This window comes from Andrographis paniculata, unplaced genomic scaffold (genome assembly GCF_009805555.1).
Source record: "Andrographis paniculata isolate CXL003 unplaced genomic scaffold, ASM980555v1 Contig79END, whole genome shotgun sequence".
Lineage (NCBI taxonomy): Eukaryota > Viridiplantae > Streptophyta > Magnoliopsida > Lamiales > Acanthaceae > Andrographis > Andrographis paniculata.
In genome coordinates this window covers 4,051,431-4,076,234 of record NW_026137616.1, presented here as the reverse complement: position 1 = coordinate 4,076,234, position 24,804 = coordinate 4,051,431, and the positions used below count along the sequence as shown (strand labels likewise).

The following is a 24,804-nucleotide window of genomic DNA, read 5'->3' as shown; positions in this document are numbered from 1 at the left end:
AATAAAAAATTGGCGGGCTAATAAAAATTCGTAATGAGTTGGACAAGAGGGCAAAACGAATCGGAACAATTTATGAGTAATAAAGGCTCGTTACTAGAAGAATGAATAGAGTAATTAATATGTGATATTGATGATGGTTTATAACGATAAAAGTTTCATTCTTTTAGGAGTGGAAAGGTGGTGGAACCTGGTGATTTTAGAGAGAAAAATTAATTAACCACTAAAAGAAAATTAAAAAATTGCTAATGAATAGTTAGTGACAAATAAATATTTTGATGGTTTCATCTCAGGGGGATTCAAATGAAGGTGGAAGCAATGGAAGAAGGGGATCCGATCAAGACAAAAATTTCAGCACTTGCTTTCTTTTTACTTTATTATGTTATTTTCTTTTCTTGTTGCACCTTAGATATTAGAATTTTGTAATAATCGATATCATCCATCCAATACAATTTGTAGCCGTGTGCTTTTTCTTGAGTTGATTTAATTTATCTTCTCAGAAAACTAATCGTATATCACCGGAAGTTCGCATCGAGTTGTTCGGAAACCCACCATATCTCATGAACGAGAATTTTAAGGCCAGAATCAATTTCCAGGCCAACAGTTTTTGATATTTTTTTCAGTTCAGTTAATCGAACTTAATATATTTATATATTATATTTTAAAATTTATATTAATAATTATATTCGGTTCGGATATTTAAAATATTTGTAAATATTTTGATTTAATTAAAATTATAATTATTTTTAATATATTATTTTTTATTTTCGATTCGATTCAAATTATTTGCAAATATCTTCAGTTAACAAAAATTTCGATTAACCGAAATTTTCGATTAGAATACAATTCTCAATTTCGGGTATTTTTTAGGTTGGATTTAAATATCAAATGTTGTCATATTTGCAAATAGGTCAACCGTGTCTACCTCTAATTAATACAGTGAACTTTCCCAAGTGGGTTTATATATGCAAAAGCTTTTATTTTAGAATTTCTTATTCAATTAGAAATAGCAAAAAAAAATTAATAATATGAGTATTAATTAAATTTAATCTTTTAAATAAAAATAATTTATATATAAAAAATATTTTAAATAAAAATATTCAATATCATAATTATCAATTTTGATCTTATTCAAAAAAATTTATACGAAGATTTATCGATTTTAATCTCAATATTATTTTTTTTCAAACATATAATCCATGCTAAATCTTACAGACCTTAAAATCTTAAAACCATCAGGTAAAGATTAAAAAAAAAAAAAACTCACCCATTAACACCAAGGCCGGGTTCCTTACACCATCTTCAATCCATAACTCCATTTTTGCTACAATAACTCATCTCCAATTATACTCTATTTTTTTGAAGTCTTTTCTCCAACCATATCCTCCATTTTACAAGGATTAAAAAATACTCTTTATATTTTATTTTACATAATTTTTAAAATTACAAATAAAATTTAATATTTTATTATTTTTATACATTTAAGTTATAATAATATTTTTAATTAAAAGTAACAAAAATAAAATAAAATAAAATATATAAAATATAAGCTTAAAACAAAATAAAAAAAATAAGATAAATAAAATACAAAAATATAAACAAAATAAAAAAATTAATGTAATTTTTTATTTTGTTGATGATAATTAAAAAATAAAAAATTAAATAGATATAAAAAAGAAATAGATAACTACATAAATATAGATAACTTTATAAATGCACCCTATAGTATTCCGCTGGACCTGATTTGAGCGGCTGAATTATGCAAAACTGCAGGTGGATTGGAGCAGTGTTTGTTTTTATCCCCACTTAAAAAATAGGGGAAAACCTCCTCCCTGGCTTGGAGATGGTCTTATACCCAATTGCCATTAAGGGGAAAAAATCCATTACAAACTCATGACCAACTAATGCTTACAATTAATTTAAATATATATATATATATATATATTATATTGAACACCCTACCCTCCTCCCCATACAAAACAACAAACATAACAAATTGATTTCAAAATTTGATTGTTTGGGCTTCTATCCTATCTGTTCCTATAGGATGAGAAATATTGGAAGTAATTAATTAATTAATTAGATTCATAGATAGAGAGAGAGAGAGAGAGAGAGAGAGAGATTACAATATTTTATTGAAGGGTCTCAATTCTTTGGGCATTCCCTCGAAGTTTCCAGCATTTACATCTGATTGTAGCAAAGTTCTTTGCCCAACTTTCCAGTGTATTCCCTCTGCCAGATGCTCTTTGTTTGGTGTCAGCATCACAAAATTTGGATCTGCTCTTTGGTAACTGCACATACGTCATCAACATCAACATCAACAACAACAATCATTTCATTCATTTTTCATTCCAATCCAACAAATCCTATTTGATTTCATTTGATTCTTACCTTGCTTCCCTAATATTATCCACATGAATGCCCAATCCCAGAGCTGTTTCTCCCCGGATGCGATCTCTAACAGCTGGACAGGACATTACAATGATGATTATAAACAGTGTTTAGCTCTGCTGATACTGTAACATAATGCGCCAAATATACCTGATACACTGAAAGTGAAAGAAGGCTTCCACCATGATTTGAAAGCTAGGGCGATCGATGAACATAAGGGCCCGACTTTTCCCTAAAGAAATGCTGTGTCATACGTCCGAATGAAGTTTCAAGAAATACATGGATTCGGCATTACCTTGAGTAAAAAGTTCTTATTGGCTTGCCAGGATGCGGCCACTTGAAAAGTGGAATCTTGAATGTTGTTTGATGGCTTGTGATTTTCGACACTTTTTGAGTAAAAATAAAACATTAGCGAATTCATAGTATCCAACAATGTGTAGCTAATAGATGTAAATACCTTGTTTGTAACTCAAACCCAAAGTCAATGTAATTGGTGATTCCGACTACTTCATTCTCTTCAAGGGGATTCTTTACCTGAGGCATTGCAGAAATTGTCTGTCATCAATATGATATTAACCTCGCTGTAAATTTGAAGTGAAGTGAGTAAATAGAAAATAAGCTCATAAATAAGTCCCTCCTATTCAGTGATATTTTCAGTGTACCTCCACGAGTTTAATGGTGTCAATTTTACAACAGCTGCTTACAGAATCATTTGCACTAAAGGCACACAAAAATAATGAAATTATTTAGCTTTTGTACACAAAGGTGCAGATGCATTTTAGTTTATAGCTAATCCTCACTCGATGAGGTTAAAATAAGAACAAACATCTGTCAACTTGTTTTGTATTCAAAATGTTGATGCTGAAAAGTTTCGAAACATAATGTCAGGATGCTGCATATTTTCCAAAGTAGCATGAATTTGACTTTCCTGTAGATAGTAGCATATTGCAAATGATATAAACCTAAACACAGTCAAGAAGTGCACGAGCAGTTGCAGACATGGACAAAACTCTCACCTAAATTGATATGTACTGATACATGAAATGCACACAAGTAGCTGAAGAGAGAGAGAGAGAGAGTACCCGTCGTTGGACCACCACGTGTTGATAGAAAGAAGCAATGAACTGCAGCAAGTGCACAGATAATAATAAGGTGTAAACAAGACAGCTAATGATAAACTAAATGTTGATACATTCTACAACACAAATGTACAAGGAGGACAAAACCCATATGATAATTAGATCGCAGATTGACACAAAAGGTTGTTAAACTGCAAACTGTAAACTGCTATAGTAAAGGGAATCAAACTCTTAAGTAAATGAACCTGTGAATTCCGAGCTAGTTCGAGCCCAAAGGTGAAAGATGGACTCAATGGACTGGCAGATCCTAATCCATAACCAAGTGCACAGCTCCAATTTGCTAAGTTTTTGTATTTTGCTCCATCTTTGCTGCCAACTACACAGCAGACAATGCATATCTCAGTGTGCTCCACTAGCAATAGTGTGATTCAAGGAGCCAAAATATATCCCCAAACTACACAACGATTCACTGGCTCAAATATGAGAGAGCATCAAGATTGACCAAAAACAATAACAGTAAAATGTCTACCATCAATTTATAGGTGCAAGTGTACAAACAGATGAAAATTCAGAGGAGCTCCTAATCCTTTGGTACATTATCTAAATACACCACTGAGGAGTAGGAGATAGTGAGTCTACCAAGATGTACTAGGGCAAAATCTTACATTTTGGTTCATATTGCACTCCAGCAGTTAAACTTCCTATCTTGCTGACCAACCATGCATTTCTTGGGATATCATCTCTAGCTGTAAGTAAAGGTAACAATGTCAGCCAGTTCCCCCATTTACATTTGCATGCGTAATGTATAAATAAAATTACTTTTGTTCAGGGTAGATAGTTAAATTATAATTATAGGAAATCCACTTGATAAATAATCTCAAAGTTTTTTCCAGGTTAAGAAGCCAAGGAAATTAGCTACTAAAACTTTAATAAGAGATAAAGAAAATAACAAAGTGCAAAACCTAGAGGATATATACTAGACCAGCAGGCATACATGAGAAAGGAACAGCTGTCACTCCAACCGATAGATTTGAAGAGCCATATCTCAAACCCATAAAGCCATAATCATCAGATAATCTGAATTATAAAATATGTCATTAGCAAAGGACAAGTTTGAGCAGAAACCAACTTAATGGCAGTCTGAAAACCAACCCATATAAATAGAGGTGAAAATCATATAGTGACCTTTGTTTCAAAAGCATAGGGAAGACTCCAAATGCTCCGAACCCATACTTGGGGTAGTACGCACAGGACCTCATTAGTAAAATTCTAGATGCATCACAGAAAAATAATAATTAGAAGAAACAATAAAGCACATGGAACAGATTGACTGATATAAGAGTTGGCACTTACGGTTCAGAGTTTGAGACAAAAAGATCGACAAATGTATGAGGATCATCAACATCACTGCAACAAGCATCAGAGATTTACTTGAAGATCTTTATAATAGTAATACAATGTGAAATGCAATGAGATAGATGCGTTGAACGGATCAAAACCTTTGCCAGCGAAACTGTGCATTTCCAATAATTTGCTCATCAGGTTTGTGATCATACGGACCAGCAACCTGGGGATGCTAAGGAATACTTAAACACCGACACTTTTTCCTCACATCTGGAACTCCTTCTAACATATCATCCCTCAATCACCCTCGAAATAATACTGACAAACAAATAAAATTACTTTCTACATAGACGAATTACATTTACTAGAACACTGCCATGAAGATGGTAATATCATCACTACAGCTACATTAATGAATGGACTACGAATGACCAGATTATAAGCAAACAATTTCCATATTGGAAATCATTTAACATTCCATCCTTTGGTAGCTGGATTGAACTGAAACACAAGTGGCTCTTCTCACTCTGTTCAATCGCTCGTTTAAGCTCCCAAGCTATTTTCAAAGGATAACTATACAAAGCTGTTCGTCAGGTGATAACTGAATCATTGAGCTTTCTAAGATCCACGTAATGATCCATAAACATGAAAAATGCTATCTCAAATTCTAAACATTCAACAAATTAAAAGGATACAGTAGCTATCAAATCAACATGCGGATCATCAATCGGCTTAAGCATTATTCTCGTGCTGAAATGTTTCGCTTCCTCAAAATATTCATCGAAGAGGCATCTCAACGCAAGCTTCCCAAACAACAAATCATACGAAGATTCCAGCATTCTGCAGTATCGTTAAATAGCTCTACTATAACCCCCTTACATGAAAAGGCACAAAATAAAGCAAACTTAGGCTTCGTTCGAACCTCGTACGGGCGGCGAGAGGCGGAAAATCGAAGAGCGGCGGAACCAGCACCATCGGCGGCGGCGGTTCTTCGGCAGACAACCAATTCCCCATCTCCGTTTCACCGAAGTCCGAAAAATCCAACAGGCCAGCAAAAAAACAAAATTACACACCGTGAGCTAGCAATTCTCAACAAGTAGGAAATGGAGAGAAAGGGCGAGGGTTTGTTAGCTTGCAGGCGGGAAGCTCGGAACCACCACCGCCATGACCATTTCTGCAAATCGAGAATGAAGCCGCGGGTCACGTCTCTCACGTGGACCACCTCGCTGCCGCTCAATCGAGCCGAACCTATTTATAGTGGCGGGCTTTGCACACTTCAGCCCGCTTAGCTTTAAGCCCAACATTCCAAACACAGAACAGATATTCAAAATCCAAACAAACAACGGTCTAAAACCACATACTGTAACAAAAATTTCCGTTACATCCAATGAAGAAGAAGAAGAAGAAGAAGAAGAACATTTCCACAGGGTTTCAGAAAAGATTTGTCTTTGCAAGAAGGATTCATCTTCTGGTTTTCCCAATTCCACGCGATTCCTTCAACAGCACAGCCAATCTGTTCTTCTCCTCTTCCATGCTTTGATTACCCTTCCCAAGCCTCTTCTCCCTCGTCTCCACAGCATGCTCCAGCAATTCTATTGCATCATCAATCCTACATTCGAACAAATCAATCAGTACAATTCTCATTCACTTCGTAACTAAACGACAATGTCGAGTCCTTACCTTCCCATTGCATCATACGTCCCCGAAAGATTGCCATAAACTCCCAACTTATCTGCATGGTATGATCCGCATTCCCTTTCCAATACACTCCTCGCTTCCTCTAACGAATCCTTAGCTTCCTCGATCATGTCCAGCCTCAAACAAGCCATCCCCATCTGGTTCAACACAATGCCATAAAGGACTGTCTTTGTTTCCCCAATCAACTTAAACTTTGTAGTAGCCTTCTTTAGATACTTGTAAGAGTCGACGTAATTTTTCGCGATGTAATACAGCACGCCCGTCTGTGCTTCGATCCCGCCAACAATGCACGTACGCCCCGGCGCATTTCCGTACACATTGACCGCTCTTTTCAGCACCCGTATCGCCTCGTCGATCTCCCCCATCGACACGTACACCCCGGACACCTCTACCAAACCATCCGCCACATCGTCGGGTCTCATCTTCGACATCCGCTTGACGTAAACTCTAAGAGCATTGGCACAATGCATCTTCGATTCGACAAAGTTTCCCATCCTGCAACACAAATCAGCAAGCCGGACAAAAACAAATGCAACTGACAACCGGCCGTCGTCTCCTCTGCTCGACCTAACTGTCTTGAGCGCTTTCCGGTACTCGACAGCGGCCTCATCGTATCGTTTCAACGAAGCGTACGCATCCCCGATGCTGCAATCCATGGACACCTTGCTAGCATTGCTCCCATCGCCTGCCGTGCCATTCCTCACAAGAAGATAATGCTCGAGCGCGCCTTCGTAATCCCCTTTCGTGTCGAGGATCAATCCCATAAGCTGCCGGTCTTCCACTTCCTTTGACCCGGTCTTATGGATCTCGAGGGCCACGGCACAAAGCCTCTCGGCCTCGTCGAACTGAAAAGCTTGAAGATACGCTTCGGCCAAATACCTACACGTGTCGCCAAACCGCACATCCTTTTCCCCGAGCACTTGCCGTTGGATTGCCAAACCATTAGTGTAATGCTCTATGGACTTCCCGATCAGGCCGAGGCTGGCGTACGTATCTCCCAACTGCATGCACCCTGCGAACTTGGCGAGAGCGTCGTTTGAGCCTAATTCCATTGCCGGAATCTCAATCGATCTCTCGAGAAATAGTATGGCTTCATCGTACTCCCCAAGCCTGCAGTGCAACGCGGCCACAACATGGAGACACATAACCAAACGTAATCTCGACTCCGCGCCAACACAAGATTCGAACGATTTCATCGCCCGAATGGCCAATTCAAGAGCCTTGCGAGTGTTGTTCCCCGACACCATCGTGTCCCTCGCCTGTTTGAGCAAATACGGTCCTAAGTAATCGTTGTCTCCATTCCTACACTTCATTCTCTTCTCCTTCTTCCTGGAAGACGTATCTTGGACTGCTTTTTGAACACATTTGCTTTCTAAGCCAGGATCACTTACTTCAACAAGTTTACTTGTTTCCTCTTCTGTTACAGCCCTCCCTTGAGCAAGAAACCTTAGCTCGGAGTCGATGAACGATTCATGACCATATGATATGAAGCTGCTACACCGGGAAGGGGACTGATCGGAACTCTCCATCTCGTATACGTTTCGATACAAACACATCTGCTCGATCGAAGTATCATTGATGGCTCCATCTAAGATGAGATCGAAAAGGTCACTCTCGGGGCTTACGACACTAAAGGATGCATTCCCTGTGCTGATCAAAGGACTTCTTGGCGACCCCTTGGCAAAAACTCCATTGACAGAGCAATCAGGCATTGAGAAAACAGGAGTTGAATCAACACGAGTATCAGGCGGATTTGCTTTCATTGTTTTGTGTCTATCCATGTACAAACATTGCAGTGAGTTAATGCTCTTTGTCTCTATACAAAAGCTTCTAACAAACAGCTGACAGTCTGACAGAGTAATAAAGAAACAAAATCCATCGATATTATCGGTCACTTCACAGCGGATAAGCATACAGAAATAACATACAGTCAAACTCAATGCATCCAGAGATCAATAATTGAATAAAAATCACTCCTTTTTAGTTTTCCAGAATCCCCAAAACATCAAACAAATGAGTACTGAATGTAAAACCAAAGGCATGGCAATACCTTGATTATAATCTTCCAAGATTTGATTTTTCCATTGAATTAAGTTATTTATGTTCATATCTATATCTACATATATCTAAGCATATAATGTCGTGTTTATAAAAATTGAAGTGAAGGGCAGAAAGGGGTAATCAAAGATTGAGACGAAGTGCCATTAATGGGAAGAAAATATGGCTTTGATGATTGGGGAATTGGATGGAAAAGTGTGGATAACTGTCTGTATTTAAGGGCATGTGGATTTGTGGGGTGGAGATGAGGTAGGAATAGTGACGGCGTGAAGGGGACCTGTTAGTGGTCATCGTCTTCCTCATTGCCTTCACCGTCTGCAACAGCTTGGATTGTTGCCATGGTCCTCATGGATTCGTGCAGGGGCATTTTTGTCTTTTTCCTTCTGCTAGTTTGAGTTGTTTCGTTTTGAGTTAGTGCTTTCGAAGAAGCGACTTTAGCGTGCGGGGTTGTGGACTCCCACGCTTTTAGTATTGTTGGATAGACGGCTGAGATTAGATATTTTTAGGATGCGGTAAATCAACGGTGGAGATGTTTGAAGAACTGCATTATAAAATGTAAACCTCGGCTTCGAATGTGGAGCATGCTCACTCGAGAAAAGCTGTTGAATTGATCCAGATCGGTGTTTCGCCGTAGAATTGATCCAGATCGGTGTTTCGCCGTAGAATTTTCAATTTCTGTCGTTGATCTGAGGAAGGTTCGGCTATGGATTACAATTTTAATTTTTTGGATACTCAGTTAATGCGTATTGGTACTCAGTGAAATTTTTGAATCATTTCTGATTACGATCTGTGATTAGGGTTTTAATATTTCGTTATTTTGAATTTGACAATGCCTGTATGCTGTCTCTTCGATTTTTAGAGGGTATTTCTCGTTTTAGGTAATCGCTTTTACTGATCTATTTTACATTTGATTAATGTGTACACTGGATGATGATTTGCTGAATAATTATGAACTCTAGTTTTTTTGTTTTGTTTTTTTTTTAATATGTGATTGTGAGTAATACTTTGTTTTTCCATTCGACTTTTTTTTTTTTCCTTGGTTTCTGATACTGGTGGCTCATTATTGCTAACACCAGCGTCCATTTGTGAATATGTGAGGCGTGATCCAGTAGAATTCATAGTATGTGCGGGATTTCATAAACAATGTAAAATGTATTATTTTTTCTATATATAATTATACATAAATTTGTGTTTAGGAGATAACAGAGATTAGAGAAGGAAAGGTAAAGGCATAGATGATATATAAGGGTAGGGAGAATTTAGAGAAAAAAGGGGCAAGGGAAGAAGTGAGATGATGATAAGTGTAATTTTACTTTTTCATTAATTGACTTTCACAAGTTTCAGTGCCTAGTATCCAGAAAATTAAAGAAATGCGAAGATGACCATATTAATGGAAAGCTCCCTCGATTTAGCCCTTTAATCTTTTCGCAAATAGCTTCTAATTTTCTTGTTTGGGTGATTCAATCCAAGTTCTTGATTTTGAGTAAAAATTATGAGACTGAAGATTAAGTGCTCTTTGGGATCTATTAAACAGCAATAGGTGGATGTGATGGAGATTCAGAGCAAAGAAATGAACAACAGCAGATGAAAGCAATCAAAGCATCTTAAGGGATAAAAGTTCAAATATTACATAAGTACAGTAAATACAGCTTAGTTAGGGAAGGAATATTCCCATGCATATTTCTCTTCCTGTTTTACAAGGGTATTTCATAAAATTGGCTCCTCCCCATGCATATTTCTCTTCCTGTTTTACAAGGGTATTTCATAAAATTGGCTCCTCTCCCTCCCCGGTTCCATCTCTACCCTTAAGTTTGTCTTTATTTCTAGAATAAGCATGAAAAATCTTTGGGACAGTTGACAAACGGACTAGAACAGGCCTAGCCAAATTCCTGTTAGGATGCTGACAAAATCCTTTTAACCACTTTGGGAAAACTAATTTCAACTAAAAGTGGTTATAAAACTAACTTTTTACGTGAAATTAAGATTAAAATATCTCTTAACATATAGATTAGCTTTGAAAAAACATTTTTCCCCTCCCCAAAAAGATGTATAACTCTTGGAATGTTACTTCATTTGCAGATATTTCTATTATTATTCTGATTCTATTTGTGCTACGAGTAAAGAGCACACATTATTAGTTGAAATGGTGACTTAATATCCCCAATGCTAGGTTTAATTGTATGTTACTTTGTAGGGTATATTTAAATGGCTGAAAAAAAATCGGGTATGAGGAAACCAATTTTTACCAAAGTAGAACAGCTGCACCCTGGCACAAATGGACACAATCTCGTTGTCAAGGTTGTGAGTTCCAACATGGTTTTGGAAAAGGGCAGGCCAGATGGACTTCAGGTTCGTCAAATGCGAATTGCTGAGTGTCTGGTGGGAGATGAAACTGGGACAATTTTGTTTACTGCAAGGAATCAGCAAGGTACTACTTAACTACATGAGACTTAATGTGCCTCTACGTCATGCTTGGTTAGCATATATGCTCATTGAATTGAAATTTTTGCAGTTTTCTGGCATGGTATCTTGGTTGATAATCATACGTCATAAAAGTATTGAATCACATGCCTTATTGGCAAGTTTTTCATTTGAAATAAATCAATCATAAGTTTAGGTGAAGGGAAAAGACTCGAAAGAGAACGTGGAAAACCATTTATACCTGAATGTTTTTATTTGGAAGTTATATGCACCCCACCCCATCACCCTTCTTCATTATGATGATACTGAAATTGGATGTGTTTGGTGTGAAATCTAATTTGCAGTTGACATCATGAAACCTGATGCTACCGTCATTCTTAGAAACGCCAAGATCGACATGTTCAAAGGCTCCATGAGGCTTGCTGTAGATAAATGGGGACGGGTAGAACTAACTGAGCCCGCCAAGTTCACCGTCAAAGAAGACAATAATCTCTCACTCGTTGAGTATGAATTAGTTAATGTTGTGGAGGAGTGAAGCTGCCAGTATCTCATCCTATTCATTCACGGCTGCAAAAATAGTTATGAAAATAAATGCAGAAAGTGGGCTTTGTTTATGAGATTACCTGTGTGTTTGTGATTGACAGCAAAGTTCAGGTTTCTAGGGAGAAGCATCTGAAGCCATCTTACATCAATGGAGCTCTAATTACTGTCACATGACGTTGCGACGGGTGACTAAAAACTAAGGATGTTACTGCCAGTAAAAACAGACGGGATCAAATTCGATATGTGAATCAAGTAAGTCCTCTCTCCAGCTGTCTTGGGTATATTATAGGGAGTTTGAACATCCAGCAGAGTGTGCTTCATTTCAAGCTTGTTCAGTGTGTTAATGGATATATTCTACTTGTGCTCTGCATGTTTGAAGAAGAAATTATGTTTGTATTGTATGCCTGGAAAACAATTGCCTTCAATTTGTAGCTATTGATATTTGAATAAAATGCTAAGTGGCTTGTTTGTATAAGTTGCATTTGTACATCTTTACTGTGTGTTATTGTCACTCAATTAACATATAATAAAAGATCTGGTTCTTTATTTATTTATGTAGACTAGGGGATAACATGTTTTCTTGATTTACGTCTCTTTATTACATAATGCTACCCCATCCGGTCCGGTGTTCTAAGACTTTCATTTACTTTCTATGTGTTGATATTTCAATACTAATTATTATATCAAAACGTAATTATAAATTAAGAAAAAAGTTGTAAAAATATTTTCATTAGTGTGTCTTATCGTACTAATAGAAGAATATTTGTAAAAAAAATTATATAAATAGAAGGATATTTTTAATATTAAATATAATGATGCAAACGATAAATATGACACTGGATGACGGAGGGAGTACATAAATATGTTGAAAACATTTTTGTACTAAACACAAAATATTATAGTGATGCCTGGCAAATTAGAAGCATAGTACAAGAAAACAGGGGCAAGGAGCAATATTTGAGTTATTTATAAAATAGAATGATGTCACGAAGAAAGAATGAGCATGCTCGTTTCTGACACGTGGAAGGTTTGGATAAAACTTAAAAATGAGATTCTTGCCAAATAATTTTTTTAAAAAATAAAAAAATAATAATTATTACAAAATTAAAAATAATAATATTTCAGTTTGCAAAACAAATTAAATATTAAACAATACAATTCAAAAAGATTTAAATAAAATTATTCTTCGTAGTATTTTTTTATGTAAAATAATTAATAATATTATCAACATCAATTGTTTTTAGCATTTTTTTTTCATAGACAATGTAGTTAAGCCATTCAATCTTTCTTGCTGACATAGATGACTTCAAATAAATTTTTTAGTAACTTTAATTTAGAAATTTTTTTTTAAGCAGATGCTACTATTATAGGAAGGAACTGTTAATAAAATTTGATAAACAATTAAAATATTTGGATAACAATCAGTAGTTCTAATATATTTAAGAATTTCAATAGACGAATTTACGTTATTCGGTAAAGTAACTTGTAAAACTTTTAATTTACTAATAAAATCTTCTAAATTAATATCACGTAAATCATTATGAGATAAACTATTTGAAAAAACAGCACTTCATTTTCTAAGTTCATCATCATTCAAAGATTTAAGCTTTTTAGAATTAAGCAAAAACCCAAAAATACTATTAAATTTATTTACTTGTTCAAATATCTCATTTAAGGATGTATAAAATAATATTATTATAGCAAATAAATATTTTTATAATATTTTAGGATTAAAAAATTAATATTTTGAAATAAATTTTATTCCTATTTTATATATTGATTATGATTAAAAAAACTGTTAAATGAATAAATATCGATAAAGATGAATATAAAATATAATATATATAATAATATAATAATAAGTGATGATAATGATGATATGGATGGACGATGATAATAATATTAATAATAACTTTTACTAATAATAATATAATATATAATATATAATAATAATAATATAATTATATATACAAATCAATCTTACATGCGAAGGAAGGAAGCAGAAGAAACGCATGGAAAGAAGAAGAAAAAAAAAAAAGAAATGAAGAAAAAAAGAAAATTTAGCCGTTCGATTTTGATTCCGATTTCGGTATTGTATTTCTTGTTATACGTAGAAGGTATAAGAGTTTTATAACTAGAATATCATATTCTACTAAATATAAAAGTTTGAAACTCAATGAGCTAATTATAGAAATTAGCTTTTGAATAAACAGGTAGGAACAGGTAGCTCCTATGAATAAGCATATAGCTCAGCTGATTTGAGTAATCAGGTGTACGTTGGAGGAGATTCGGATGAGATTGCAAAAGCTAAGGAGTGTTGATAAGAGGTAAACAGTAAGGAATTAAATCTAATTTTAAGAAATTAGGTATGCATGTTGCATGCGATTCTGATTAATATGTTAATGTGATATTATGTAAATCATTTTGTCAGTGCATGTATATATTTATATGTATGTGTGTGCGTATGCATGTAGGAGACTTCACGGTTTATGATATTTGATATACGTATTTGATCGTGTTGGTGAATTTATGAAAAGGAGGATAGGTGAGCTGTCTCACCAGCCCTTTTCGGTAAATTCACTTATTTGGCATGTTGCACACATATTGCACAGTTTATCGAATATGTTTTATGGATCTATCGTCTAGTCGTTGTGTGCGGTAGTGCTAGGCGAGGGCATCATCTGGGGTTAGGATATTCGACCTGGATGTACCATAACACTTTGGCGATAGTGGACGATAGTAGTCGGACAACTGGGTGACTTAGTTGCACGGTCATTCAGGGATTAGATCCATTGTAGTTGAGACGTATTTGGTCTAATCATTCGTGTTCGGTGTTGTTCCACTAATTGGACTGATCACTAGTGAGGTCTACCGGTAGTTTATGATCATATGCCAAACTCCAAACGTGATCCCGTTAGGGCGCGCGAGGAGGAGTAGAGTTTCCGGGATTCCCTTGGGTGATTCCAGGTTGCATGGATTCTACTACATTACACGGGATATGACTAGTCAGTGGGGGGTCCTATATTTGCTATCACGGACTATGGGGCGTCTTGTGGTTAATGGCGACAACATTCGGCTATTCATATATTGATTGTGGGAGTCGTATGGTGGGTATATGGGAGTAACCGAATGACCGTTATATTATTATGGGTTTATCAGGTCCTTCCTTGAGCCGAGGATTTTCCGGCTATTTATTGATGATGGTCTAGTGAACTTGTTATTGCGGGGCCGAGGGTATTTCGGCTGCTCACTTAGACAGATGCAGTGAGCCTATTATTATGGAGCCGAGGTTATTCCGGCTGCTCACTTCGACGGATTTATATATATGTGCATGTGCATTGTTGTCGAGTTTGATATCTTTGTTGCATCATTTCACTATTGGCATGGCATGACACGTATTTTAGGATTGACGGGAATTAGACTTTATTTTAAAAAGGTATGATATGACATATTTCATGTTAGTTCTTAAAATGGATTTAATTCTAGACTGCTTTTAAGAAAATATTTGTTTCAGGTATGCATGGCACATCCGAGACAGGGGATGTATCGGGATATAGAAAGACGAGCTGAGTGAGTGAACTTACGTCTATTGTATTATATGTAAATTTTATAAACCGGAAAAACCTCTTGTTAAGGGGTGTGGTTTGTAAATATTTATAAATAAGATTTTGTTATATAATAATGCGCTTTCATGGTTAATTTTAGCCTTAACACTGTATTGTGGGGCCCGAAGTAAGATTTTGTTATATAATAATGCGCTTTCATGGTTAATTTTAGCCTTAACACTGTATTGTGGGGCCCGAAGTAGGAGATGACGACCTCATGATGCATTGTGGCGGTAGCATTTCCAATATGAGCCAACTGGGGGTGTTACAGTATCTATTTATGATTAATATAAACTAATTTTATAAAAAAAAATAAAGATTTTAAATGTGTATAAAAATATTTGTTTATTGAAAAAAAAATAGAAATAAGTTAAATGTTAGAAATTTAATTAAATTGATTTATATTTACTAAATATGTATAAGATAAATAAATTTTTAAAAAAAGAATATGTCAATTATTATGAGACAATTTAAAATAAAAACGTATGAATTTATACCAGAGATATTATATTTTATGATGAAATAATAATAAAATTATAAGTTTAATTATCAATATAATAAAAAAATATTATTATAAACCAAAATATATAAAAATTAATAAAATATTTAGTGTTATTTATAATTTAAAAAATAATATATAAAATAGAATATAGTGAGAATATTCTTTGACCTTGAAAAAATAAAAGACATGATCGGAAATAAGTTACTGCAAGTTTTACAAAAATAAACAAATATATTATAACTCTCGTAAATATAAAATTATAAGTTAGATATAATCTTATGTTTGTGAAAACAAGCAACAATCTGCCCATTTTTTTCCCTAATACCATGAAAGTAATTATATTGTTGTTATTATCTCTGGATGAACATCACATCGACGATCCCAAAGGCTTGTGGTGATCAAAGAATTAACTGGATGTGATGCCGGCAAAGCCCAACCCATATCCTGCCACTTGTTTACGATCGATGAACCTACCTATATTGAATTCATCTTCATTATAATGGTGCTTCAAAAGCATACTCCTCTGGATTGACGCAGACAGTGGAACGTGTCTCGTTTGAGGGCAAGGTTCCGAATTCGATCGTAGGTGGGTGCGTGTGTTGTATAAGTGTGTGGGTAAAAAAATAATAATAATAAATAAAGACTACAAATATGCGACATATGCACCTTTGTCTTGCAAAAGGGTTAGGAATTACCGAAATGAGTCTTGCCTCGTGGTCCTCGGAATCCAAATTGCTTCATTGTCGCCATTGTTTCTTATGTTGTTAGATTTACTTTTGTATTAATTTAAATTCATTTTTTATTTTTGGTAAATGGGTTCTTCTTTCCCGTCACGTAGGTTAATAAGTTAGAGCGTGTGGTCCTAGACAAAGAGAATTCAACCACTAGCTACGACCCACTTGTGGATTGGAAAAAAAAAAAATTGCTAGTGTTAACGGAGAGTTATTACTTTTAGAAGCTGTAACTACATCTTGCAAATACCATAGTTCTTCTTGTACTACAAAGATTGAATCATGTATGTCACAGGAATCATGATAGCCTTAGCAACAATACTCCGACCAGAGGACCCACAAATTGGAGTTTTACGCAAAAGGAATATTTATTGCACCTACTGTGGACTTAATCTCATGCTTAGAAATACGGAGGAACAAAATTCATTGAGTCCGTGTGGAATGATATCCATCCTAGGTTAAACGAAAAGATACGAGCAAAATACAAGACACAACAATTATACAACTTTTGGAATTTCAGCACGATCTTCTTTTAAAAAATATCATATCAAATATATTGTTTCTTTCATAAAATATTACATCAAATACTAACTTTTACTATTTTTAAAATTTTAAAACTTCCAAACCTCTCTTATCTAAATAAAACGCTTTAAGAAGGCATACAACATTTTCAAAACTCTGTTACAACTATAATACTAGAATGAGTTGTTTCTACCGGAATTGTTACAACAAACAAAAAGTGCAAACAAGACTAGGCGAGGGTAATATTTAGTAAATTATGTATTGAGATAACAATCATTACTGTAAACTTGTTCTTAAAACATATAAATTATTCTCCATGTCAACGTAAATGAATCCCGAATTTGCATACCTTCCCGATAAACATTTCCTCCACCTAGACTATTGCCATTATATGTTTGGAACTTCTCATGCAACGGTAGTGCAATGTATTTTAATTGGTCTTAAAAGTACATGTCATGGGCCGGCGTTGAAGGTTAATTCCATCAATTGTAGGCAGCAACAAACAATTGCGATTGAGTTGACATTTGAAGGTGGAATTGTCCCTAATTCCCAATACATGGGAAAATGTCAGAGCATGTCAAACTTTGTAGGGACTTTACCATGTCTTATATGCCTTCATCGTATGTCGGCCCAAAATAAGAAGCTTTATGGCATGCTACGCAACGAGATGGATAAGATATACAACTAAGTAATAGCTAACCATGATGATTATCACACTAGATGACTAACAGTATGGAACATGTTAAGAACCAAATAATAGCATATCCCAAGATGTCTCATGTACCGGAAGTGTCATGTATATTTGAACCAAATATTTTTTTAAATAATAAATCTAGAATAGATCTATTTTAAGAACTAACATAAAATATGTCATGTTACACTTTAACATGAAGTCTAATTTTTGTCATTCACAATATAAATGTCATGCTATGATAATAGTGAAATAATGCAACAATGTTATCGAGCTAAATTAACCATGCATATACATATATATATTTGTCGAAGTGAGCATCCAAAATAACCTCGGCCTCATAGTAATAAGCTCATTGTATCTGTCTAAGTGAGCAACCGGAATAACCTCATCCCCATAAAACTAAGTTTACAAAACCATCATCAATAAATAACCGAAAAATCATCGGCTCAAGGAATAACTTGATAAAACCATAAAATATAACGGTCATCCAATCACTTCCATATACCCACCATACAACCCCCACAATCAATACATAGATAGCCGATGTTGTCGCCATTAACCACAAAATGCCCCATAGTTCGCGATAGCGAAGACAGAACTCTCCTATCTAGCCTTACCCCATGTAATGTGTTAGAATCCGTACAATCTAGAATCACTTAAGAGAAACCTGAAAAATCTACTCCTCCTCGCGCGCCTTAACAAGATCACGTTTGGAATTTGGCATATGATCCTAAACTACCGGTAGACTTCACCAGGTGTAAATCTAATGAGTGGAACAACACATAACACAAATGATTATACCAAATATGTCTCAACTACAATGAGTCTAATCCCTGAATGACCATACGATTAAGTCATCTAGTTGTCCGACTACTATCATCCACTATCGCCAAGGTTTTACAGTACATCGGGATCGAATATCCTAACCTCAGATGATGCCCTCGTCTAGCACTACTGTACACGGAAACTAAACAATAGAACCATAAAGTATATCTGATAAACTGTACAATATGTGTGCAACATGTGAAATAAGTGAATTTATCCAAAAGGGCTTGTGAGACAGCTCACCTATCCTCATTTTCAGAAATTCACCATTACGATCAAATACGCATCTCAAATATCATAAAATGTGAAGTCTGACATATGCATATGTAGACACATATATAGATATTTACATGCACTGACAACATTATCTATATAATAGCACATTAACATTATAATAAGAATCGCATACAATATGCATACCTAGTAGCAGATCCACCTTTAAAGAATTGAGCAAACTTATTAATTTATATAATTACTTCAATGATTTATTTAGATTTTTTAAAAAAGAATAGTTAATTGTATAATATGTATACTATTAATTTTCAACTCTCCATTCAAATAGTAATCTCCTCCATTCTATTGTATTTTGTTTTTTCAATTTTTACTATAAATAATAATGTAATTAAATGTTTTTAATGTATGAAAATACGTAAAAGACAATTGTAATTTATATATTTTATATTGTAATAATACTTTATCAAATTGTGTACTCACTTAAAAAAATCCCGTTGGATCCGTCACTACATACCTAATTTTTTCAAATTAGATTCAATTTCATATTACTTACATCTTTATCGACACTATTTAGCTTTTACAATTTCACTTACATCTCCCTCAATGTACACCTATCCTACTATTTAATCAAATCTAATAAGCTACATGCTTATTCATATGAGCTACATGCGTATTCAAGAACTAATTTCAGTAGAATACGATATTCTAGTTATAAAACTCTTATACTTCATAACATTTATATCACCCGATTATTAAATAAAAATCCTTAAAAATTTGAACAAACAGACAAGTGTAATACACTGTCATTTTCAATTTATCTTGGATTGAAACGAAATTTTCAGAATATAATGTTAGGGCTATGAATAGACTATTAGCTAAAGAAATTCATCTATTAAATAGCTAAATAGACAACTATGAATTATATAAGGATTTATAATTTAGTACCTCAATATCCAAATTCACATTAAAAATTATAAGTAAGCCCTACTTACAGAAAAGAACACCGTATTAAACTCGAAATTGAAATCAAACGGCTAAATCTTTTATTTCTATTTCTTTTTTTTTCTTCTTTCTTCCTTCTCCTCATTTTCTCCCTGTGTTTCTTCCTTTTTGCTCGAAGACACGGGTTTGTTTGTTGTAGTATTATTTTACATTTATATATATAATTATATTATTATTATTATTATTATTATCGTCATCACCATCTATCATTATCTATTTTATTATTATTATTTTTTATTTTATCGATATTTATTTTTGTAAAAGTCTCTTCAATCATAACTGATATATAAAATATAAATAATTTTTTTTCAAATTATAAATTTCTTGATCCCATTAATATTATCAAAATATTTACTTGATATAATAATATTATTTTATATACTTTGAAATCGGGGTATTATATTGCTTATGGAGTCAATTAGTCATAAGTCTCTCCCTATAAATAGGTGGCATTGGATTGGGTTTTAAAACATATCAAAATTAACAAGTAGCATTTCCATATATAGTTGTGGCATACTTGTTTTGCTTTTAATGCTTTTGGGAGATTGTGAGTTTCGCGCTTTAGAATTACTATTCGAGCCCATTTTGTTTTCTCTTTTGATAATGAATTTTTTTTTCATTTTTGTCCGTGGATGTAGGTCATCTTGACCAAACCATGTATATTCTTGTGTTATATTTTTCATTCTTATTTTTATCATTGTTAGGGTTCTGAAAATAGTTTTTTTAAGTCATATCCCTAATAAATTGGTATAAGAGCTCTTGTTATATTTGTGGAAATCTTTTGTTACTATAAAATGACAATCACAAGGACTATATTGAAGAAGTTTGAAAGAATTATCAACTTTGGGATGTAGAAGCTCAAGATGGAGCCAATTTTGGTCAAAGATGAAGTTGATTTGACTATTCAGGGTGTTGAAAAAATACTCAAGAATATGAAGAAGTCCAAATTTTTGGAATGAGATAAGAAGACCCATTCGAGCATAATCTTAAATCTCTTTGATGATGTTTTGCGGGAGGTTGCTATGGAGACCTCGGTTAAGGCAGTGCGGGATAAGCTTAAGGCTTTATACATGAAGAAGTCTATTGGGAATCATCTCTACCTGAAGCAAAACCTTTATATGCTTTGAATAACATAAGGTACATCATTACTCTTTCATCTTGATAATTACGATTTGATTATTATAGATTTGGAAATATTGAGGCTAAGATAGATGATAATGATAAGGTGTTGCTACTTTTGTGCTCATTATCCCAATCTTTTAAGAATTTTCGTGATACTATAATTTATGGGAATTAATCTATCTTTTATGAAGAAATTAAGTCTACCTTAAAATCTAAGGAGCAGAAAGACGGAGTTATTACTGGAGAAAATATTAGGATTAATACTGAAAGCCTAGTTGTTAGAAGGAGATCGGATAAGAGAAGCTATGACAATAGTAAATCTATTTTGGAATCTAGACAACAAAATATAAAGTGTAACTATTGTCATAAGATATGGCACATTAAAGCTTATTGTTTTAAATCGAAAAATAAGCAAAAGAGAACATTGGTTGAAAAGATAAACCGCTAAAGCTAGTGTTGCTGCTGATGATATTGAGGCTAGTGTTTTTCTTGTCACTTATGATAGGGTGCTATCTATATATAAATAGATTTTGGATATATGATTCTCTTATCACATATTTCCTGATAAGAATTTTTTTGCTACTTATGATTCAAGCAACAGATGAACTGTCTTAGCGGGCAACAATGTTGTTTGAAATGTTACGAGTAAGGGTACTGTTCATATCAAAACACATTGTGGCATTGTGAGGGCACTCATTAATATTAGACATGTTTCCAATTTGAAAAGAATCTCATCCCTTTGGGCACACTAGAGGTACTTGGTTGCAGGTACACGAGTTAAAACGATGTTCTAAAGATTTTCAAAGGTGTTCTCATTATTATGAAAGGTATCCGATCTGACAACTTGTATACTTTGCAAGGGACAACTGTCACTGGACATGCAGTTGTGTCATCATCTTCTTTGGTTGAATATGACATCACCAAGTTATGGTATATGCATTTGGGGCATTGAGTAAAAAAGATTTGGGAATCTTAAGTAGGAGAGAACTTCTTCACGGACAAAGTACTGGATCATTGGATTTTTATTAGCATTTTGTATTCGAAAAGTAGAAAAGAAAGAGTTTTCAATCACCATCAACTCACAAGACGAAAGATAAACTTGACTATATCCACTATGATCTTTGGTGTCCCTTTTGTGTTTTATCTAAAGATGTTGCCAGGTATATATTGACTTTTCATTGATAAATACTCAAGAAAGATTTGGGTATAATTTTTTAAATACGAATGATTTTTTCCTAAATTTCAAACATTGGAAAATTTTGATTGAAAAACAAACAGGAAAACAAATCAAGAAGTTGAGAACCGATAATGGCTTGAAATTTTACGGAGGGAAGTTCATTGTATTTTGCAATAAAGAAGGAATCATTCAGCATTGTACAGTCAGGATGACAGCTCAACAAAATGGAGCGGCTTAACGTATGAATAAAACTCTTTTGGAAAAGGCAAGATGTATGATCTCCAATGCAGGGTTAACTAAGGATTATTGGGCTAAAACAATTAATATAGTTGCCTACATTGCAATCGCTCTCCAAATTCCACTCTCAACTTCAAAACTTCTGAAGAAGTTTTGTCAGGTACCATTTCAGATTATTCTAGTTTAAGGATTTTTATAGTGTTAAGCATATATACATGTTAAATGGAGGAGTATTAGAACCTAGGGCTAAGAAATGTATTTTTCCTTGGTTATGCTTCTGGAGTGAAAGAATATAGAGTATGATGTCCTGATCCCAAATTTTTAAAATTTGTAATCAGTAGGGATGTTACCTTTGATGAAATAGACATGCTGTCTAACAAGGAGTCTTTGAGTTTAGGAAAGAATATACAAAAGCAGGTGGAGTTCAAAATTGGTTGTTCAAAGCATTCCTCAGCCAAAATCTTCTATTCAGCATAAGGATGGCATACCTTTTATTGTATCGAAACATTCGGTATACCGAAATCTTCGGTATGTTATCGGTATATACTATTTATATAGAAAATTCAATATTTTTTAAAATTTTCGGTACGACACCGATGTATACGTGTTGTACTGAAATTTATTTTAAAAGAATAAAAAAATATCCTCAACCCCACTCAGTCAAAGAACAATAAATGGTAGTGGCGATGACCACCAACATAAAAACTGTCGAAATTATAAAAAGAATGTGAAAAGAGATAACAAGTAGAGAAAAAATCAAAGGAAAAAAAAAAAAAAAAGAAACTTAACAATGTTCCAACAGGCGGGGCAGATTTTGTCTCCGGAAGAAGATGGCAGCGCAACCTAGAAGTATAAGAAATGAGAGAGGAGAATAAGAAGAAGAAGAACATAAAGGGAAGAAAGAAGAATAAAGGAAGGGAGAAAGAAAGGGAAAAAAATTATTGGGGAGGGGAAGGGGAAGGCAACGACGGGTTTGAATGTATAGTATTAGGATTTCTTAGTTTTTTTAAAAATATTTTTTATTATGTATATTAATAATTAAATCATTTAATAAAAATAATATCGCTACTGTATTATACCGAAATATCAAACTTTTCAAAAATTCATACCGATACCGTACTGACACCCTACTATATTTTAGTACGTTATGGTTCGATAAGTCAGTATTTCAATATGTTCGGTAAATTTCTTCATTCCTAATTCAATAGACATCAGTTGATATTGAAAGTATATAAGAAGAACTATATTTCATAGCAACTAGAAGACAACGGAGAGACACTTGACCTCTACAATGGTATGCAGACTTTGTTGCATATACATTGTCTAGTGTAAAAGAAATAGGTGGAGACAGTGAGCCATCCACATATTCAGACGCAATTCATTGTGATGATTCTATTTGGTGGATAACAACGATTAATGAAGAAATTGAACATCTCCACAAGAATAATACTTGGGTTCTTGTGAAACCACCATCAAATAAGAGAATTATTGGAAACAAATAGCTCTTTAAGAAAAAAAAAAAAGGTATTTCAATGGGTGATGAAGTAAGATATAAAACATAGTTGGTTGCAAATAGCTATAGTCGGGTACAAGGTGTTGATTTTAATGATATATTCTCACATGTTGTCAAACATAGCTCTATTCCTATTTTGTTTTCTTTGGTTGCCATAGAGGATTGAAGTTAAAACAGATGGATGTATAAACATCTTTTTTGCATGGGGAACTTGAAGAAGATATTTACATAAAACAACCTTAGAGATTTGAAATTAAAGGAAAAAAGACCATGTTTATTTGTTGAATAAATTTTTATATGGACTAAAGCAATCTCCGAAATAGTGATATAAGAGGTTTGTTTCTTTTATGTTGAGTAATGGATATCTGATGAATACTTATGATAGCTATGTTTATTTTTGGAAGCTAGCTTCCGATACTCGTATTTATTTATTGTTGTATGTTGATGATATGTTTATTGTTGCTAAGAATATGTCTGAAATTCACTTTCTAAAGTTGTAGCTTAGTAGTGAATTTGGAATGAAGGATTTGAGAGCAGCAAAGAAAATTCTTGGCATGAATATCTAATGTGATTGTGGACAGAGAAGATTGGTCTTAACTCAAAAAAACTACATTAAGAAGGTTTGGAGCGTTTCAACATAAATGATGTCAAACTAGTGAACGTCCCTTTTGCTAATCACTTTCGATTATAAGTTGCTCAATCACCACAATCATTTAAAGAAGAAATAACACGGGTTCCTTATTCAAAAGCAGTCGACAATCTTATTTACGCAATGGTATGCTCTAGTTCAGATATTTTACAGGTAGTCAGTGTTGCTAGCAGGTATATGTCTTGTCCGGGAAAAGCACATTGGCAGGCTGTGAAGTGGATTATGAAATACTTACAAGGTACTTTAAATGCCCGTTCGGAGTTTTGAAGAAATAATAACTCTCTGATTGGATATGTAGATTATAATTATGCTCGCGATCTCGATAAAAGAAGATCTCTCCCAGACTATGTATTTCGCATTGGAAATTGTGCAGTTAGTTGGAAAGCATCCTTACAACCAGTTGTGACATTGTCTACTACAAAAACAAAATATATGGGAATGATAGAGACATTTAAAGAAG

At 34.1% G+C, this 24,804-nt stretch overlaps 3 protein-coding genes and 1 long non-coding RNA gene across 9 annotated transcripts; 2 read left to right on the top strand and 2 right to left on the bottom strand.

Annotated features, from left to right (window-relative positions):
• Positions 1-123: 123 nt before the first annotated feature.
• Positions 124-6,035, bottom strand: LOC127240041 (uncharacterized). Of its 3 annotated transcripts, none has more exons than XM_051258459.1 (15): positions 5,734-6,035; positions 5,507-5,651; positions 4,967-5,034; positions 4,821-4,874; positions 4,653-4,736; positions 4,462-4,544; positions 4,133-4,213; positions 3,713-3,843; positions 3,471-3,512; positions 2,846-2,922; positions 2,684-2,774; positions 2,539-2,620; positions 2,389-2,461; positions 2,124-2,288; positions 124-187 (listed from the first exon to the last, which is right to left on the bottom strand). In XM_051258459.1, exons 1-15 carry the CDS (start codon positions 5,823-5,825, stop codon positions 139-141), a joined length of 1,317 nt encoding a protein of 438 aa, XP_051114416.1. In that variant the 5' UTR covers positions 5,826-6,035; the 3' UTR covers positions 124-138. The 3 variants fall into 3 exon arrangements, with proteins under 3 accessions (XP_051114416.1, XP_051114417.1, XP_051114418.1); XM_051258460.1 differs by lacking the exon at positions 124-187 and adding an exon at positions 1,994-2,037; XM_051258461.1 differs by lacking the exon at positions 124-187 and having other exon boundaries at positions 1,994-2,288; positions 5,734-6,034.
• A 120-nt stretch (positions 6,036-6,155) lies between these two features.
• Positions 6,156-8,802, bottom strand: LOC127240040 (protein KINESIN LIGHT CHAIN-RELATED 2-like). Of its 3 annotated transcripts, none has more exons than XM_051258456.1 (3): positions 8,560-8,802; positions 6,492-8,358; positions 6,156-6,420 (listed from the first exon to the last, which is right to left on the bottom strand). In XM_051258456.1, the coding sequence occupies exons 1-3, from the start codon at positions 8,615-8,617 to the stop codon at positions 6,273-6,275; spliced, it is 2,073 nt and encodes a 690-aa protein (XP_051114413.1). In that variant the 5' UTR covers positions 8,618-8,802; the 3' UTR covers positions 6,156-6,272. The 3 variants fall into 3 exon arrangements, with proteins under 3 accessions (XP_051114413.1, XP_051114414.1, XP_051114412.1); XM_051258457.1 differs by having other exon boundaries at positions 6,492-8,282; positions 8,560-8,799; XM_051258455.1 differs by having other exon boundaries at positions 6,492-8,799.
• A 307-nt stretch (positions 8,803-9,109) lies between these two features.
• Positions 9,110-12,081, top strand: LOC127240044 (uncharacterized protein At4g28440-like). 2 transcript variants are annotated; one of them, XM_051258466.1, is made up of 4 exons: positions 9,141-9,262; positions 10,102-10,201; positions 10,762-10,995; positions 11,333-12,081. In XM_051258466.1, exons 3-4 carry the CDS (start codon positions 10,773-10,775, stop codon positions 11,521-11,523), a joined length of 414 nt encoding a protein of 137 aa, XP_051114423.1. In that variant the 5' UTR covers positions 9,141-9,262; positions 10,102-10,201; positions 10,762-10,772; the 3' UTR covers positions 11,524-12,081. The 2 variants fall into 2 exon arrangements, with proteins under 2 accessions (XP_051114422.1, XP_051114423.1); XM_051258465.1 differs by lacking the exon at positions 10,102-10,201 and having other exon boundaries at positions 9,110-9,262.
• Positions 12,082-13,555: 1,474 nt separating this feature from the next.
• LOC127240633 (uncharacterized) lies at positions 13,556-15,210 on the top strand. The gene is made up of 3 exons (XR_007836347.1): positions 13,556-13,648; positions 13,745-13,858; positions 15,046-15,210. It is a non-coding gene; the product is annotated as an uncharacterized LOC127240633 (long non-coding RNA).
• The last annotated feature ends 9,594 nt before the right edge of the window (positions 15,211-24,804 follow it).